The 18,634-nt window shown below is 45.8% G+C and overlaps 1 protein-coding gene across 2 annotated transcripts in view; it reads right to left on the bottom strand.

Annotated features, from left to right (window-relative positions):
• Window positions 1-954: 954 nt before the first annotated feature.
• Window positions 955-18,634, bottom strand: part of MLLT1 (MLLT1 super elongation complex subunit) — a 34,859-nt gene continuing 17,179 nt past the window's right edge. Inside the window, exons 5-12 of one of the 2 annotated variants that reach the window (XM_030466251.1) lie at window positions 18,380-18,505; window positions 15,668-16,213; window positions 9,600-9,687; window positions 8,670-8,781; window positions 7,307-7,406; window positions 7,040-7,111; window positions 4,808-4,879; window positions 955-4,305 (exon numbers count right to left, since the gene is read on the bottom strand). In XM_030466251.1, the coding sequence (XP_030322111.1) occupies window positions 4,177-4,305; window positions 4,808-4,879; window positions 7,040-7,111; window positions 7,307-7,406; window positions 8,670-8,781; window positions 9,600-9,687; window positions 15,668-16,213; window positions 18,380-18,505 (1,245 nt within the window). In that variant the 3' untranslated portion in view covers window positions 955-4,176. Of the gene's footprint in view, window positions 4,306-4,807; window positions 4,880-7,039; window positions 7,112-7,306; window positions 7,407-8,669; window positions 8,782-9,599; window positions 9,697-15,667; window positions 16,214-18,379; window positions 18,506-18,634 lie in introns of both variants that reach the window. The other variant, XM_030466250.1, reaches the window with a different exon arrangement.

The following is an 18,634-nucleotide window of genomic DNA, read 5'->3' as shown; positions in this document are numbered from 1 at the left end:
TTCTCTAGAAGCTTGAAGTACTTACATTTCTCTTTAGGAGTGCAAACTCATCTTGTCAGTTTTGGATGGCTCTTTCCCCTCCTTCCCCAAACCCCCCTGGGGACAGCAGCACTTGGGCTAAAAAACCCTTGGGCTGGGTTGAGAAATAACACTCAGAGAAGGTGCCCAATGGTCCCCTGAGGTGCTGCCACCACCCCCGAGGTGACACCAAGGAGGGTGGGGAGAAGTTTCAGCCCCAGAGATCACCCCGGGACCCCCCCCCAAGGGCAGAGCTGGGGTTGGGTCTGCAGGTTCTGGGTGTCAGAGGAACCTGAGTGGGGCTGAGCTCCCCAGGAGATGGGGGTGTGGGGGAAGCTGAAACCTCTCTTGCCATCGGATACAGCTCAAGATCTGACACAAAAAAAGAAAAAAAAGAAAAAAGAAGAAAAAAACACCAAATAAAAACACAAAACAAACAAAAAAAAAACACCCAAAACCCCCAAACTGCTTCTGGATTGTTGCATCATCAATCGCTTGGCTCGTTCTGATGCTGCCACCACGCTCAAAAATACAACTTGGTGGCCAAAAATCATTGCACTTCCATGGGTTCAGCCTGACCACAGCCCAGCCAGTCTCCTTCCCTCCGTGCCCAACACTCCTCAGCTGGTGTTTCAGCACCCCAGCTTTCCTAGCCTTTTTGTTTGTTTTTTTCCATTAGTTTTTTACTAGTAAACGTGAGTAATCAGAGCCTCAGGGCTTAATACAGATGCAGACCAAGACAATGGGAAAATACTCCTGACCCTCTCTTTTGCCCTTTAATTCCAAGGCCAAAACCAAAGGAAAAGCCACGTCCTGACCTCACCTTCACCAGGGATCTCTTCAAAGTAACACGGAAAGCCTTGGGGCTGATCAGCACTTGCTTGTGCCTTCAGTAACAAGGTGAAGGACACTGAGAAGTAAGAGATTTCTGTCCATTTTCCTTGGGAAAAAAACCCTCCCATTATGGCTAGAAGTCAATTTTGGATATATTTTTTCCTTTTTTTTTTCTATTTTTTTTTCCTTTTTTTCTATTTTTTTCCTTTTTTTTTTTTTTTTTTTTTTCTCCTTAAAACAATGCAAGCTACTACACATCCTCGAAGACCTGAAGCAATGCTGAGGGCAGCATTGCCACCTCCTTCCTAGAGTACAATAATCCATCCATGCTCTCAAGAGTGACACAAGAACAAACACTTTATCCACAAATACCTGTACAGGGCCTGCTCGGAACAGCGTTCAGCCAGCCTAGAGAGAATCTACACAGGGAACTTGCTCATCTGGAACTAGGAGGGGACACAAAATGAGGCCCAAATTTGACCATTCTTGGTCTGCAGAGTCATTCCTGCTGTGGTCCCCAATGCTACCACACACCCCAAAAAAACAACAACTCTGTAGAACAACTAAGTACTTGCAAGAAACCTTTTAGTAACAAATCAGCATGTGCACACAATGGAAAAGAACTATTGCTGATGGGGATGGGGAGGGGGATGGGGGAACAATCCTATTTCAAGTTTTTCAAGGAGATTATAAACAGTCTAAAAAAATCCGTGTGTAAAAGACTTCTTATAAAAACCAAACAAAATTCCTATCAATGCTCATTAGACTTCACAAAGAAAGTCAATCCCAGGACAGGGTGATGCCACAGCCAAGAGCCTCCCCCCGGGGGCACTTCCAGCAGGGATCAGGAACACCCTCCCACAGTGTTCCTGGGCTGGCTGGGAGCAGCCTCACCACTGGGATCCCAACAGGGACAGGAAGGGAGGTGGCACCTCCAATCCCACCTGGTGAAAGTCTGGAGGCCACAGACAGCCCCAGGAGAAATGCTGCCAGAGCTGCAAGGAGGAAACCACTCAGGTGGAGAGAGGAGGCAAAAAACTGGGGAGATCTCAGGCTCCCATCACTGCTCCTACTGCCTCAGGGACAGGACACTGTCCCCAACCCCCTGCACACCTGGGGAGCCAAGTTCTGGGCTGCAGTGACCACCCAAGCCTTGCCTCCTCCACCCCACCCAGAGCAGGAGCAGTTTGCAGGTACCCACGGGGAGAGCCCAGGCCCCTGGGGCTGCATCCACTGCATCCCACTGCATCCTTTGCATCCCACTGCATCTCACTGCAGAGCTGCAGGTCCTCCTCTTCCTGCTGTCCTCCACCTTCTCAGGGTACACAGGGTTTCTATCCAGGCTTGGCATTGTCCATCAAGAAAGAAAACAGCTGAGATCACTGTTGTGACAGGGTTTGCACCTGGCATGAGCTCAATTGTTTGTTTTTATATATATATATATATATATATCAGTATATATATATATACACACATGAGACACATGAAAGCTGGTACAAAGACAAAATTAATGGGAATCGGGTCAACATGACCCAACTCAAACAAGCTTACCATCATATTGCCACTTCAGTTGATTAGTTGCAACATTTCCATGATAAAGAAAAGGGTAAAACCCAAAACAAGGGACTGCAATTTCAGAAGGGAGAAGGGACAGACAAAGCCCTGGCGTGATGTCACCCCCCAACTCCCCCACAGGAGTGTCACAGACACAGGAGGTCCCTTCCTGAGCCCTCCAGACCACTGCTCTCCCACTTAACATTTGGCAAAAGCTTACACACTGCTGGGAAAAACTGAGAAATTCTTAAAAAAAGAACAAAACAAACAAAAAAAAACCAAAAAGGAATTTAGGAATTTAGGGATCAGGAGTGTTAATGCAGTTTTGATGAAAGCTCCAGGACTTTCCTCATGCCCACCTGGACAATACTGGGAAGTCAGCACTAGTTTGACTAGAAATAGATGAAATATTCTGGATTAGTGTTTTCTGTTGCCTGCCATTTCTTGAGCAGGCAGTGGGGTGGGAGAGGGAGGAGGAAACAAAGCTGCTTTCACATCAGCATTTTCCGTGTAGGTCCCGAGATAAAATTCTCCCTTGTTTTGGTTTTCCCAAAGTACAGCCACTACTATAGGGGCCACTGTAGGAGATTCCTCTTTGAGAACACAGAACAAAACCAATCACGTATTTTGGCAAAGTTATTCAACACTGACAAATGGAAAGACAACAGGTGAGTCCCTTCCAGAGCACAAAATGCTTTGAAGATCACTGCTCAGCTTTCAGACACCAAAAATTGTCCACAAGAGGCATATTGGTTTTCTTTTTAACAACCAAGTCAAATCTTATTAAGCGCCCTTCCCCTGCCAGAGCCATTAAAAAACAGAACAGAAAAACACACCCTTAAGATCATAAGACCCAACTAGGCCCTTCTTATACATACAGTACATACATATATATAATATATATATAAAATATACAGCTTACAGTTTCGTAGTCCTATTACAGTTAAAGCAGACTGAAAGGAGTGAGACTTTCTTTAGGAGCTCGGATCAACAAACAAGAACATCTCAAAACCCCAGCAGGAGACAGCAGATTCTAGAGGCCTCTTCAAACAGCACAAACTGTCCCTTTGCAGGGAGCTGGAAGGTCCTGCTTGGGGAGCCACGAGGCCCCGGAGGCATCGGGAGCCACGGGACAGCAGCGCTCGGCACCGAACCGCAGCAGGGTCGGAACTGGCAAGTTGGTGACAACTGGAACCTTGTCCCCTCTCCTCTGCAGCAGAGCAGTGGGATCCCCAGGAAGCCTCCTCCGGCCTCAGTCTCTGGGCTGGCTTTGTAAAAGCCAATCTTGCCTACGTGGCACGAAGGCTCCTGGGCAGAGCTGGAGGGCACGGGGCTCAGCGGAGCTCTGGTCCCTCGGGTCGGGTGAAGAAAACCATCAGCCAACACTTCCTTGGATCTTGGAGATGGCTGGGAAACGTGCTCCCTCTTCAACCCCAGTCTTCAGGATGGCAAAAACCAAAGAGGTCACAGCGTGCAGCTGAAGTGCAGCACGTTTTTTTGTTTGTTTTTTTGTTTGTTTTTTGTTATTTTTGCTCTACTCAGGCCCAGTGCCCAAGCGTTGGGCTGGGGGGGGACAGACTCAGCGAGACGGGCGCTTGTTTGAAGCCTACAAGAAAGTGCAGCTGGCTGTGCATTCCTAGAGCATGGCTGTTCTCTAAGGCAGTGCTTCGGGTGAATCAAGAGAGTAAGAAGGCCTAGTTCCATGGTGGGTTCGTTTCCTGGTACCAATCAAGGGGATTTTCTGGTTTCCAAAGCTTCCCAAGCCAAGTGTCATGTGGCCACCGCCTCCAGGTAGCTCTGCAGCTTCCGGACGGTCGTCTCATCCAGGGAGAAGAGGTCAAAGTCAAAGGTTGTGTTGGTAACATTAAAATGCCCGGTTTCCTCGATGAGATTTACTATCTGGACACAGAAATGAGACAAGGAAGGATGTATGCAGGGACCCCAGGAGGATTCATTGTAGCAGAAACGGAGCAGCTCAGCCAGTCCCTTCCTCACCCCCCCCTGCAGAGCAGCCTCAGAGACGAGAGCTTCTTGCAGCATAAAGGGAAAATTTTCCCCCAAAAGTGAACCAGCTCCTGCATGCCTGGCTAACTCGGTCTGGAAATTGATCTGGGCACATTTTTTAATTCTTAAATTAGACCGAGAGCCCAGCTTTGGGACCACTGCCAGGGTGGCAGAGGAAAGAGGCACAAACCCCTCCTCAGGACCTTCCCAACAAAACCATTGCATGCACGTTGGGGGTTTTTAAGTTATTTTCTACACATCTTAGATATGTGAACCAGAGAATCTCGTGAAGGAGAGGCCAGCAAAAGGTCAGCTATCACAGGGGCCTGGCTGAGCCCCTTGGACACAACGATTAGCAGAGCAGAGGAGCTGCAGAAAGCTGACAGAGGGTCTGTACCTGCTGGAGCACATTGCGCTCTCGTAGTGCCATGAGTCGCCTGTGAAGCTCCACCAGCTCATCAGTGTAGGCCTGGCAGGAACAGAAACAGTGACACGTGTGGCATGTTGGCATGACAGCCAAAGTGACACTCCCTGTGAGGATCAGAAGAACTTGAGACCCTCCCAGACACGCTCCAAATTTTTCTCTCATTTTTTCACTGCCGCCTCTGAGCGCCAACTCCAGACTGCAAACTTCCCATCAGTGCAGAAGGTCTGAGGGCCACCAGCAGGACTACTGACTGACAGCATTCAATAAAGAGCTCTATGAACTGGTCAGAACCTTTGAGTTTAGAGGACCTCAGCAAGCTGAAGTTGTATTCATGAACAGGCTGTACTAATAAACTCCCCACAGCAGTGCCCAACACCCCAGCAAGCTGCTGAACAACCACTTGTGTTTAGGTGAGGAAAGTCTTTGGGTGAAGTTTTCCTCCACAGTGGAAATGCAGGATTGTTTACAAGCTCAAGATGTTGGGTTTTTATAGAAGAATATAAAACATCCTTTAGAGAAAGGTGGTGAAGGAGTTTTGGTTGGTTGGGCTTTTTTTTTTTTTCATTTGTTTGTTTAGTGGTGGTTTTTTATTTCCTTTAGGCAGCCAACAAGAGAAGTTGCTGTTGGCACATGAGTGCTCACAGGGGAAAGATTCTTACTCTGTAAAGCTGCCCTAGAATTCTTTGTGTCTCTGTCAGCAAAACTGAACTCATTTATGTAATTGTACCAAGCCAAAAAAAGAAAAAAATCCAAAACAAACTCCTCTCACTCACATCTGTGAAACATTCCCCTCTCCCCAGCACATTCACATCAAGAAAAGCATTTTTCATAGAATAATTTGGGTTGGAAGGGACACCTAAAGCTCATCCAGCCCAACCCCCTGCAGTGTCAGGGACACCCTCACCTGGATCAGGGTGCTCAGAGCCTCCTCAAGCCTCACCTTGAACATCTCCAGGGATGAGGCCTCAGCCACCTCCCTGGGCCAGCTGGGCCAGGGTTCCACCACCCTCCTGGTAAAGAACTTTTTCCTAACATCCAATCTAAATTTACTCTAATTGTTTTGCATTTTACAAGTGGTACTGAATGCTTGTGCCTTTTATAAACCCTCTGAAAGCTGGAAAAGCTGATGGTACTTCAGGCACTCTCTTTGATGGGTCTCAGGAGTATCAGTCCAACAAAAGACACTGCTCACTACAAGCCTAACTCCAGCAGGAGACTCAGGTACAAGAATCTCCACACTCCTACCAACCACCAAGTGATACCTGTGCTGTGTTCTTCTGCTGACAGTGTCACATGAGCAGGAGCTCCATACCTTAATTAATTTTTTGATTAGTGCAGTGTGAGGATTAGACTGAGCAAAAGTATTAAGCTTTCACTTGATTGATTGATTTGAGGGAGAAAAAAACAAAAACACAGGGAGAGAGCTTTCTGGACAATGTGGGGTTTGGTGATTTGCTGGCAAGCCAATCATGCTTTAGGAGCAAAAACACTCAGTTCAGCTCCCCTTGGAGACCAGGAGGAAGGGAATTTCAGCCAGCAAATCAATGTTCCAACTGAACCAGCAAAGTAGAGCATCAAACAATCTTGACTTTGTAAGATGAAAGACAAAAAAAATGTCCTTTTAATAAAGAGGCACCTGCCAGTACAGCAGAGCCCAGAGCACTGCTTCAGATAAAGGGCAAGCAAATAAAACAACTTCAACATTTTACATATGGAAGCTGCAGAATCACAGAGTCTCAGACTGCTTTGGTTGTGAAGGGATTCATCCAGTGCCACCCCTGCCATGGGCAGGGACACCTCCCACCAGCCCAGGCTGCTCCAAGCCCCATCCAACCTGGGGTCTTCAACACTGCCAGGGATGGGGCAGCCACAGCTTCTCTGGGCAACCAGGGGCTCAGCACCCTCACATCCAAGAATCTCTTCCTTATATGCTGTCTAAATCTCCCCTCTTCCACTTTAAAGCCATTATCCCTTGTCCTGTCACTACAAGGAAATGACCTGGGGTTCCATCTATTTACCACAGTCAGTTTCTGCAGTGTCACTCTCCAAAGTCTGCCCTTTCAAAATCTGTTTTTCAGACTCAAGGTTTTTAACCTGCCAAGGCAGAACAATCTCAGCAGGCCAGGCTAATATGAATTGTTTTCTATAAAAAGTGTTCTTGAGCATCCAACAGTTCTGTGATGTGTCAGTCCTCAAACATACCTTGTCATACGTTCCCTTCTTCAGGATCTTCTCTGGCTTGTTACAAGACTCTGGACTTTTTCTTCCAGATGCCTGAAGTAAAAGAGATCAACAGTTGGACCAAAATTAGTTCAGACAAGATGGTGGTTTAATAATTTGGATGCACAGAGAATTCAGTGAAATAGGGAAAATTCAGTGCAAATCCCAACTAACACCACAGGCTGAACACAGTGCAGGAATGAAGAGAGGTGGGAAGCAGCAATGTATGGGCAGGGAGGTAATAAATACCTTATTATTTGCTGGGGGCAGTTTCTGGCCAGGAGGTGGCTCTCGACTTGGCAGGCAGGAATCTGCACTGTTGTCACTGTCACTGTCACTAAGGCTCAGTCTGAAAACCAAGCAGCAGAGAATTAGCATCACCAGGCAAAGGTTCCTCAGCTGGCAACCAAACCACACAGAGTTAAGTGAAATTCTCTTCGTTATAGCTCTTCTCTCCCAAACTACCAAATTGTCAGGAAGAAATGGTCAGCTTGTCATTTCCAAGAATCCCTGACCTTTTCCATCTTCCATTCTCTGGGAATGCCAGCATTCAACCTTTTCATTCACAAGTCCCCTCAGAACAACCACATCTGTACCCAGTACCCCCTGATTTTCACCAAGAGGCAACTGCTTATTTTGGGGATTCATTCCAAGGTCACCAAGCACCTGCACAAGAGGTTTAGTGACCCCTCCACTGAGAATTCAGCCTGCCCTGAAAAAAGAATTCAGTGTTTCTGTTGTGACCTTTGGGATTTCCTACTTGTTCTCCTTCTTCTTGTGCCCCTACAGATGTATTCTAGCAGGTATTCTACTTTTGATGAGCTTGAAGAACTGTTTATTGCCCATCCCCTAAAAAGGTACAAAAAGCCCTTCAAGTCTCTCCATTCCAGTTTAGTTGATAATAAGAGTGCAGCCATGGTGGGGTTTTTTTGAGGGGGAGAGGACTGGGGGGGGTTGGTGAGCACAAGCACCATTTGAAATTTGCAGCTGTTATCCAGGCCAAGCATTTGGTTTCAAATACTCAGCCTGAAACTCCAGATTTTGGCAACAACAGCATGTCCTGAGGGGAGAAGGATGAAATTCAACTATTTTCCATTGACTACAGCAGGAAACAGCTGTTAACCAAGTCCCCTGGGAGGCAAGGAACCAACTGTCAGCACACACTTTGGGCAGAAACTGAGACTTCTTGGGTTTCTGTCTGTGACAGGCAGTGAGGAGCCCACAGGCTGACAGCTCCACACTTCTCTGATCTCTGCAGATCAAAAGTGGCCCAGGCCACCCAGCTGAGCTCTGAAGGTGACAATTGGTGACTATTTGAAGGGGCTCAGCCACCTGCAAGCTCCACATACACACTTCCCAGCAGATTCCTCTTGGGTGATCTCTCCTCATCCAAGTCCATTCCCACTCTGCTCTTCCCATCTCCCCTCTGTCCCCTCCCCATGCTAAGTACTCCACACATCTGCCCCTTCTCTTCTCTCACATTTTCCTCTCACTCACAGCCTCATCCCTTTGATTCCTCTCTCCAAACGGAAGGCACAAGAAAAAAAAAAAAAATCCCAAAAAAGGGAGGGCAAAAGGACAACAAACATCCTTCTTCCTGATTTGTTACCACCTGGAATCCCTGCTGACTGGGTTTGTTTTGACTGCTGCCTCTTCTCCAGAGGAACTGTCATCATCATCTGATTCCTCTGACTGCAGATCTTCCACCATGGAACGTAAGGGGCCTGGGAGGAGAGAGAGAAAGAAATTGAACACCAGGAGATGAGCAGCAGAAATCTACCTGAGCAAGCTGGTCCAAACTGGATTAGTTATTATTAAGATATTATCCAGATTTCTCAGTAAGACAGCACTGGCATTTTCACTTTGTGCAAAGAGATTTCTAAAAGTTTCTATATTTCAGTCTCAAAAGTAAAGAAAAACTGACAAACTTTACAACTGCCATAAAGCCACTCTGACCTCCCCCCAGATCCTCCCAATCTCTTCTGAAATGAAAGCAACAGGACATGTTTTTCATATGTTTTGGAGCTACTTTAAATGTCACTCAAGAGACTGCATTTGTAGCAACACAGTATTCACTAAGGGCAGAACGTTTACTATTGCCACAATAAATTTCTTTGGTTAGCAGTGGAGGAAACTAAAAAAGAATTCATGCTGTGCACTGGCAAAGTGATGAATGTCAGGTTTATCATTTTTAATAAAACATATGAGACTGGAGGAGAAATCTTCTGATGACACTACAGATCAAGCATCAGCAAACACATTTATAAACCAAAGCAGAAAACAGAGTGAACAGGGAAAGCAGCAAATCCAGGTATGTACTCTAAAAAATAAAATTAACTGTCAAAACCAAGAAAAATGCTTGTTCATGACTACTCTGTAACATTATTGCCTTTTCTTGCTGAAGTGCCACAGTTTCAACACATGGTTTCACAGGAGAAACAGCATCAGGCTTTTATACAGTGCTGGCAAAACAGATCTAGTTCTCACTCAGCCTTTTAAGGTTATAAAAGGAAGATAACAAATTTCATTTCTTGCAACACACCTTGACTGTGGTTCTGAGATGGCTCAAAATCAGAGTCAGAGCTGGAGTCGGAGCTGGAGCTGGAGTTGGAAGGGCTGGACTGGACAGACTTAACCCCCCATAAAAGGGAAAAAAAAGAAAAAAGAATCTTAACCTTTCTAATCCAGAAAACCAGTGCAGAGCACAAGGCACAGTGAGACAGAAACATCTGAGCAGTCAACATCACACATCACAGAATGCAGTCCTTGGAATTGAGGAAAATATACAAAATGTAAGGGGAATAAAACAACATTCATGAGAAGTTTGGCACGCTGCAGCTCAGCACTCCTGGGCTGGAGCATCAGCTCCCACCTAAACCCTTCCTGACTCTTGTTTCCAATAACCTCAAGTGATGAAATAGAGCATCTGAAAAATGTGGAAGTAAAAAAAAAAACTTCTTACATGTGAGAGATGAGCAACACACGACCTAAACTGTCAAAGCCCTCTTTAAATGTGTCCTGTTTGTAACCCACCAACATTCCCCCTGCTCATTCAACATGGGACACCTATCCTAACCAGCTCACTTGACTCCAAAACAAGTTCTGATTTGTTCCTATCCCCTCACACCAGCTGTTTCTTCCCCAATTTGAGCACTCCACTGTCCTGTTTCCAGTTTCCTGTGAAATCACCCCAGGAATCAGCTCAGCCCCAGGGAATTCATCTCTGCTGGGCAGAAATGCCAGGAGCAGAGAGAAGGAGGCAGAAGATAAGACAAGTTCCTGCTAGTAACAGCACCCAGAAACCAAGTTTTAGTGCTGCATGGGGGTTGTAACAGAAACCCTGAGACATTTGGGTTAGGGATATCCCTAACATGTTGTCACATGGATGCACGGGATGCTGTTTCTGAGAGTTGCACCTAGTTATGACCCATGAATTCATGCTCCACCACTGCCTCTTTTATGGTTGCTTTCTCCATAAAACAAAGACTGGTGGATGCCTGTGGGACAGACGCCTGCTGAACCTTCCCTGAGAAAACCACCTGGAGCTTTATCTTGTGGGACAACTTGGCTCCAGGTGACATCTCAGAGCCAGAAACTGGCCAGAAACTTGTGTGGGTTGAGGGAGATCAAGGGGCAGGAAACGCAGCAGTTTTGGGGATTTTCAACTCCATCCATTACCCTTCAGTGAGCTGCAAGTCAGGGAAACGACAGAAATTCAAAATCTTGCTTTTGAGAAGCTGTATGTGAGAATAATATGTTTTGTTCCTGTAAAGATCATAGAATCATAGAATCGACTGGGTTGGAAGGGTCCTCAGAGATCATCAAGTCCAACCCTTGATCCACTCCCCCCGTGGTTCCCAGCCCATGGCACTCAGTGCCACATCCAGGCTCTTTGGAAAGATCTCCAGACACGGAGAATCCACTACTTCCCTGGGCAGCCCATTCCAATGCCTGATCACCCTCTCCAGAAAGAAATTCTTTCTCATCTCCAACCTAAACCTCCCCTGGCACAACTTGAGACCCTGCCCTCTTGTCTTGCTGAGAGTTGCCTGGGAAAAGAGCCCAACCCCCCCCTGGCTCCAACCTCCTTTCAGGGAGTTGGAGAGAGTGATGAGGTCTCCCCTGAGCCTCCTCTTCTCCAGCCTCAACACCCCCAGCTCCCTCAGCCCTTCCTCACAGGAATTCTGCTGGATCCCTTCACAGCCTCCTTGCTCTTCTCTGGACCTGCTCCAGCACCTCAATCTCCTTCCTGAGCTGAGGGACCCAGAACTGGACACAGGACTCAAGCTGTGGCCTCACCAGGGCTGAGCACAGGGGCAGAATCCCTTCCCTGGACCTGCTGGCCACGCTGTTCCTGAGCCAGCCCAGGATGCCATTGGCCTTCTTGGCTACCTGGGCACACTGCTGGCTCCTGTTCAGCTTCCTGGCAATCCAGACTCCCAGGTCCCTTTCTGCCTGGCTGCTCTCAGCCACTCTGTCCCCGTGAGGCCAAAAGGGCCACAGTTGTGTTTTAATTCAGAATGGGAGTTACCTGAAACCAAATAAGGTTGTTAAAAAGGAGCTGAGAGGTGACTAAGAGATAAATGCTGCAAGGACAGCAAGCAGGGACCTTGGTTTGAAGAGCCACGAGGTGGCAGTGAATGCTCAAGCAACTCCTGCAAGCCCCAGCAGCAATCACTACAATCAGCTGAAAGGTTTTTTCTTTTGTCACTCGGTGAGATTAAAGGTTCTCAGCGTGCTGTAATATTAGCTTGCCTTTTTTAAAGTCATTCCCCAGATAAATTCAGCATTTCACTGTCACTCCCCCACTGCTGGGAACCCACCTATTTACTTTCCACTACCAAAATCCTGGGGCTAGAAAAAAAAAATAAATCCCACCTTCCCGTTGATTGAGTCTTTTTACTACAGAAGATGTTAATACCATAAAAACATTGTAAAAACAGGTAGGGTGAGGCAAGGCTGGGCATTAAGAAGGGAAAGCAGCAGCAGGACTTTTACTCATCACCTGTAATTTATCACCCAAGTATGGTTAAGAATTTCATTTATTCAACTGTAAGGAGCAGAGGAAAAGAATAATGTGCTATACCAGTGCTTAGCTGCAGCTCTATTTGTTTAGAAAAATGACAAGATGAAAGTAAAGAGGAATATTTTCAAGACGAGGGAGTAGAGCAGAGATTCAGACCTAAAATGCTGATAACCTAGCAGGTGTTCCCTTAAAAATGACTTAGCAGGAGCTGAGAAGCACAAGTTGGAAGTCTGTCCCTTTTGCCATTAACCCTGTCAGCTCTTTGTACCCTTCAGGAGGCACTCAGCTGGAGAGGCTGGGGCTGCAGCTCCTGTCACCCTGATAAGACAAAAGCAAAAGCCGACAATGGGGGAAAAAAAAAAGAAGAAAAAAAGAAAAAAAAAAGTCCTGCCCTCCCATCCCAGCCTCCCTCTTTTGTCAGCTCTAGCATTTAGGCAGCCAAGCATGAGGCCAGTTCAGGGAACTGGACTTGGTGGGGGAAGGAAAAAGAAGATAAAAAAAAAAAAAAGAAAAGGAAAAAGAAAAAAAAAAAAAAAGAAACTTTCAGCAGGAGCTGTAATGAAAGGAGAAACAAAGATGTCAAGTGAGAGCCCTGCTGGAGCTGCAGCCCCGGAGCTCCTGGCACAGCCCCCTGGCTGAGGTCAGAGTTTCCGGGCCCTGCTCCACCTCCAGCTGCTCCGGCACTTCAGGGAGGTGGCTGCCAGCACCCAGCACAGAGCAGGGAGGGAAAGTCCAGATCTGGGAGGAAGGGAAAAACAAATAACAAAAAGCTACCAAAAAAACCAACCAAACAAAAAAACACAAACCAAAAGAAAAAACACACACCAAAAAACCAAAAAAAACACAAAAAACAAACAAAAAACCCACAAAAACAAAACACCAAAAAACAAAAAACACCAAAAAACCCCAAAACCCAAAAACCCAAAAAATAAAAAAAACCCCACAGCAAAACCCAAAAAACACATAAAAAAACAACACAAAAAACCAAAAACACCAAAAAACAAAACCACAAAAAACCCAGAAACACAAAAACCAAAAAGCACCAAGAAACAAAACACAAAAAACCAAAAACCAAAAAGCCAAAGCCAACAAAAAAGCCCCCCCAAAATAAATAAAAAGCAAACAAAAAACCAACCCAAAAAACCCCCCAAAACATCCAAAAAACTAAAAACCCCCAAAATAAAAAAAAACCCAAAGCAAAAAACCCCCCAAAAAAACCCCAAACCCAAAAAAAACAAAACAAAAATCCCCCAAAACAACAAAAACCCCAAAACCAAACAAAAAACCCCCATAACAAAAAACTAACCAACCAACCAAAAAGCCACCACCCCCCCCCACACACACAAAAACCCAAAACAAAGAAACAAACTACAAAACCCCAAGCCAAAACAACAACAACAAAACAACCCCAAACCCCATTCCTGGGGTGCCAAAGGGACTCCCCACTCACTCCCTTCTCCCTGCTGCCTCTGCATCCTGCACCCAGACCCCATTCCCTGCAGCTCCAAGTTCCACAGAAAGCTGAGCTGCTCTGCCCAGCAGCTGCTGGGGTTCTCCCTCCATCCCAGGGAATATTCCTGCCCTGCACCCAAACATCCCTGCCAGGCACCCCCAGCCCCAGGAGCTGGTGCAGGAGAGGACACAGAAGCACCGAGAGCTCCTTGGGGGCTGCAGCACCCCCAGAGCAAGCACAAGCAGGGTCTGAGCAGCAGGATCAGCTTCCAGCTGTCCCCAGGATGGGTGACACCTTAGGAATGGTGACAACACCAGACAGGAGGGGACTTGGCAGAGCTCAACAGCCCCAGATCTGCTGCTGCCACAGCTCAGGGTAAGGCTGAAAAGGAGAGGAGCTGCCTCTCTTTAATGCACAAGCTACACAGTCAGTCTGGAATTAAAGAACAAAAAAATAGCTTGTTTTTTTAACAACATTTAAAACTTTGCTGTTTTTTAAACAGCAAATTAAAATGCAGTTTAATTTGAATTCACACTTGTCCAGTAGATTCTTCCACTGAAAGGTTTGCAAAAAAAAAATAAAATCCTGAATTAACTGATTATTACTTACTGCATGATGGGGCTGATTAAAACATAATATGAATTGTCCCTAGAGGTACTCCAGTAAAACCTTCCTGAAGTGGGCAGCAGGAAGCACCTCAGGAATTGCCAGGAAGCTGAACAGGAGCCAGCAGTGTGCCCAGGTGGCCAAGAAGGCCAATGGCATCCTGGGCTGGCTCAGGAACAGCGTGGCCAGCAGGTCCAGGGAAGGGATTCTGCCCCTGTGCTCAGCCCTGGTGAGGCCACAGCTTGAGTCCTGTGTCCAGTTCTGGGCCCCTCAGCTCAGGAAGGAGATTGAGGTGCTGGAGGAGGTCCAGAGAAGAGCAAGGAGGCTGTGAAGGGATCCAGCAGAATTCCTGTGAGGAAGGGCTGAGGGAGCTGGGGGTGTTCAGCCTGGAGAAGAGGAGGCTCAGGGGAGACCTCATCACTCTCTCCAACTCCCTGAAAGGAGGTTGGAGCCAGGGGGGGGTTGGGCTCTTTTCCCAGGCAACTCTCAGCAAGACAAGAGGGCAGGGTCTCAAGTTGTGCCAGGGGAGGTTTAGGTTGGAGATGAGAAAGAATTTCTTTCTGGAGAGGGTGATCAGGCATTGGAATGGGCTGCCCAGGGAAGTAGTGGATTCTCCGTGTCTGGAGATCTTTCCAAAGAGCCTGGATGTGGCACTGAGTGCCATGGGCTGGGAACTGCAGCAGGAGTGGATCAAGGGTTGGACTTGATGATCTCTGAGGTCCCTTCCAACCCAGCCCATTCTATGATTCTGGGATTCTATGAATTCAAGTGGCATCACCCTGTCAATCCTGTCCCAGGATACAAAGCTTCTTTCTATCTAATACAAAATACACAAGCAGCAGCAAGAGTTTGGATTTAAACTGTGTCTGGTTTTTGTTTTTCCTTCTTTTGGACAACGATTTTTAGAAGATGGAAGAAGATGAATGTTCTTAGTTGTAAAGAGGCAAAAATATTTAGACAGCTTTTAAAAATAGTAGGACAATAACATAATTTGTTTTACATTTTACAACACAGCTTATTTAGGTTTAGTGGCATGTGGTTGTATTTTGAGCTCTAGGCAATAGCACATTTCTTACAGGCCATGTCAGGAACAGAGTTTTTTATTTACATTTTTAAAACTGTTTTGGTTTTTTTTTCTCAGAAAAACCCCTGAAATTATTTCCTTCTTTCCTGAATTAAGACAATGTTCAAAAACATTGCTATCATAAGCAGACAGAATGTGTAACTGTACTGCTCTAGCACTATAGATGTCACTACAAGGAATGAATGAGAAACCACAGCCTTAAACTCTGACTTTTAGGTAACTCTGACTGCAGATGAATCTAAATGGAACTGCACAGGAGCTACACCAGGTAGCAGTAATGGTTCATACTGACAGGATTTTCACAGCAGAGTTTTATTTGAAATACAACCCAGCCTGAGCAGCTGCCAATCTGGTTCTCTCTTATCTGAGGGAATATTTCTCAACATCTTTTTCATGCAGCACGTTTAAGAATTCTGGTAAAGGACAAAAATCCCTACTCACCTCTGACTTGAAAGAATTTTCATCCTCTGAATTAGACTCCTCCATTTCCACTGGCTTTTTGATCTCCTTGGCCTCACTTTCAGATTTTACCTTTTCCACTTTGGCATTCATCTTCTCCTTGGTTTGTTTCTTCTCTGGGTATGAGGAAGACGAGGTTCTGGGAGATGTCCCTAGGATATTCTTTACCCCTTTGGAGCTACTCTTTTTTTGTTTTTTGGCACTAGGCTTTGGTGACTCCACGTTGGAGGGCCTCTTGCTGGAAGACTTTAACTCCGGCTGGGGCCCACCCTTTGGAGAAGTGTTCTCCAGTTTGGTCTCCTTCACGGCCAGTTTTGGTTCCTTGAAAGCAGCTTTGGGAGGTGCCTTCTCCTCCTTAGGCAGTTTGTTCTCAGTTGGTTTTCTGGAGGAATCCTTCAAAGGCTTGTTTTGTTCTCTTTCAAGGTCTTTGGAGGAGTTTTTGCTTTCAGAGTCTTTCCTTGGCCTCTCTCTGTGCTCCTTGGTTACTTTGTGGGGCTTGGATGCCTTGCTACTTTCCTTGGTTGCATCCTAAAATTCAGCAACAGAAACATGCAAGCCAGGTATGAAACTCAAGCACTGCACAGAATCAGAAAATACATTCTCAAAACCAACACTGAAACCTTGGTTTCATGTAGACATCCACCCACAGGTGCCTTGTGTACTCCTCTACCTCTGAGGCAGACCTCTTGATTTCCCTGATGTCCTTCTGATGGACAGAAATTGACAGCAGGCACTTAAACCTTTACAGCAGGAGAGGATAAAACACATTTCCCAAATGACTCTTCCTTTCCATGGTCTATAAGCATCCATAGATGTTTAGTTGAGATTTAATCTCCAGGGTTCACATCAGAAGCCAGGTAAGAGGAAGCTCACTCTAGTTGTGTTACACTAAGTCATCTCTCACACCACATTTTAGGGAAGAAAACCAGCACCTAAAGAGATTTTTTTGAAGGTTAAATCATACCCATGGCAAATGAAAGTTATGTTTGTAGCCTAGCCCCCAACTCCCCATATCAACCACGCTGCAACTTGATTGTCCCCACAACCCTAAGAAAGCCAAAGCCTCTGGTATCAGCAGGCATTTTATCACCTTTAATAAGAGCCTCTAGACACCAATCATTAGGACTCTACCTCTCCAAGGGTCAGGTATAAATGAAGGCAAAGGAGTCCTTCTCTTTGCCAATTACATGTGAATTCAAACCAATTCAAAGAGGGGTTTGTGGGGAGGCACTGGGGCATGAACTGGACATGCTGAGATGCAAACACATGCACCTCTGAGGCCAACCTGGAGGAAAAGCAGCAGAAGATTATTTTGTCTTTAGTTACTGGCAGTTTTCAGAGTTTGTGTCAGAGTTCTTTACCTCTGTTCTGCTTTCTCTATGTTCTAATGCTTAATTCCTGACCAAAAGCAAATCAGCCACTATGAGATAAACCATCTTTATTCTGCTTCATAACATCAACATCAGAAAGCATGACCAAAGAGCCAGAAGTGTGTAGAGCCCTGAACAAAATGGATATGGGAATTGCATTGCACCACAAAATGAATTGCTGTTCATATTTCTGACTGTTCATGCTGATAAAGAGGATGTAATCTGCTTCCAAACGTGTTGCCTGTGGATTGTTGTAGAATTACACAAAAACAGCTTCACCACACAAGTGAAAAAAAAAAAAAAAGAAAACAGAAGCTTCTTCAGAAGTCTCAAGAACTAAATACTGCTGGGTGCAAGTGTTCAGTATTGAAATCACATGTTTTGCAGAATATCAGGTGGGAAGAGACCTCAAGGATCATCTGGTCCAACCCTTCTCATATCACTTCTTATCTGAGATGTCTCAGCACCCCTTTGAGCTGAGACTTACAACTTCCTGAGCCCCTTCCCCTGGGAGACCATTCCAAGGTCTGACTGACCTCAGAGGGAACAATTTTCCTCTTGTGTCCAATCTGAATCTCCCCAGGAGCAACTTGTGCCCATTGCCCCTTGGCTTGTCCAGGGGGCTCCTCGTAAACAGGGAGTCTCCATCTTCTTTGTAGCCCCCCCTTGAAGTACTGGAACATGGTGATAAGGTCTCCACTAAGCTCAAGGCTGAACAAACCCATTTCTCTCAGCCTCTCTTCATAGGGCAGGTGCTGCAGTCTTGTATCATCCTCATGGCTTTTCTCTGTACTCTCTCTAGCCTGTCCTCAAGCTTTATGTACAGCATTTGCCCAAGCACAGACTATTTTATGCTCTTTACACCACTACCCTACATAGATCTAAAGGCAGGGGAAGTGCTGGCCCTCTACTCAGTTATGCTGCAAAGAAACACAAGGACTCAGAGTACAGCTTGGCAAACAGTGAAAGACCCACATAACTGATCCTCAGCATCAAGGATACAAGTCAGACCAATCAGAAAGGACTTCATTCTGCTAGAGCAGATCAGGAAGAAGATAACAGTTCATCAAATCAAAAAATAAAAAAATCCCAGTCTTGGACATTTCATTTTCTTTTCAGAATTTCCCTGTAGAGAAGTCTGGCATATCATAAAAAGGCCTCCTAAATTATGATGAGTTCCAGACCATTAGCTAGTGAACTACAGAATACAAACAGGACATTTTCAGAATTAAAAGTAGCCAGAACCAGCTGCTAAACAAGCTCTTGGCAGTGTGTCCTGAAAGAATTCTTCACCTCAGGGTGACACAAAAACATGGTCACTGACCTTTGACCCATGAGATGGTTTGGTCTTCTTGGGATCAGAGAAGGCAGAGAGTGGTATTGTGGGCAACATTGGGTAATCAGGACTTGGTCTTGAAACAGTTTCTGCTCCTTCTGGCATTACCATCACCTAGTAATAAAAAGGAAAAAAATTATGCATGAGTGAAGTCTCATGGACAATTAACACATGATTATATTAAGCCACTTACTCAATTAACACCCTATTATTCATCTTTTGGATTTTTTTTTTTTCTCAGCT

The sequence above is a fragment of the Calypte anna genome, chromosome 28, assembly GCF_003957555.1.
Source record: "Calypte anna isolate BGI_N300 chromosome 28, bCalAnn1_v1.p, whole genome shotgun sequence".
Taxonomy (NCBI): domain Eukaryota; kingdom Metazoa; phylum Chordata; class Aves; order Apodiformes; family Trochilidae; genus Calypte; species Calypte anna.
This window is presented reverse-complemented; position numbering and strand designations above follow the sequence as displayed.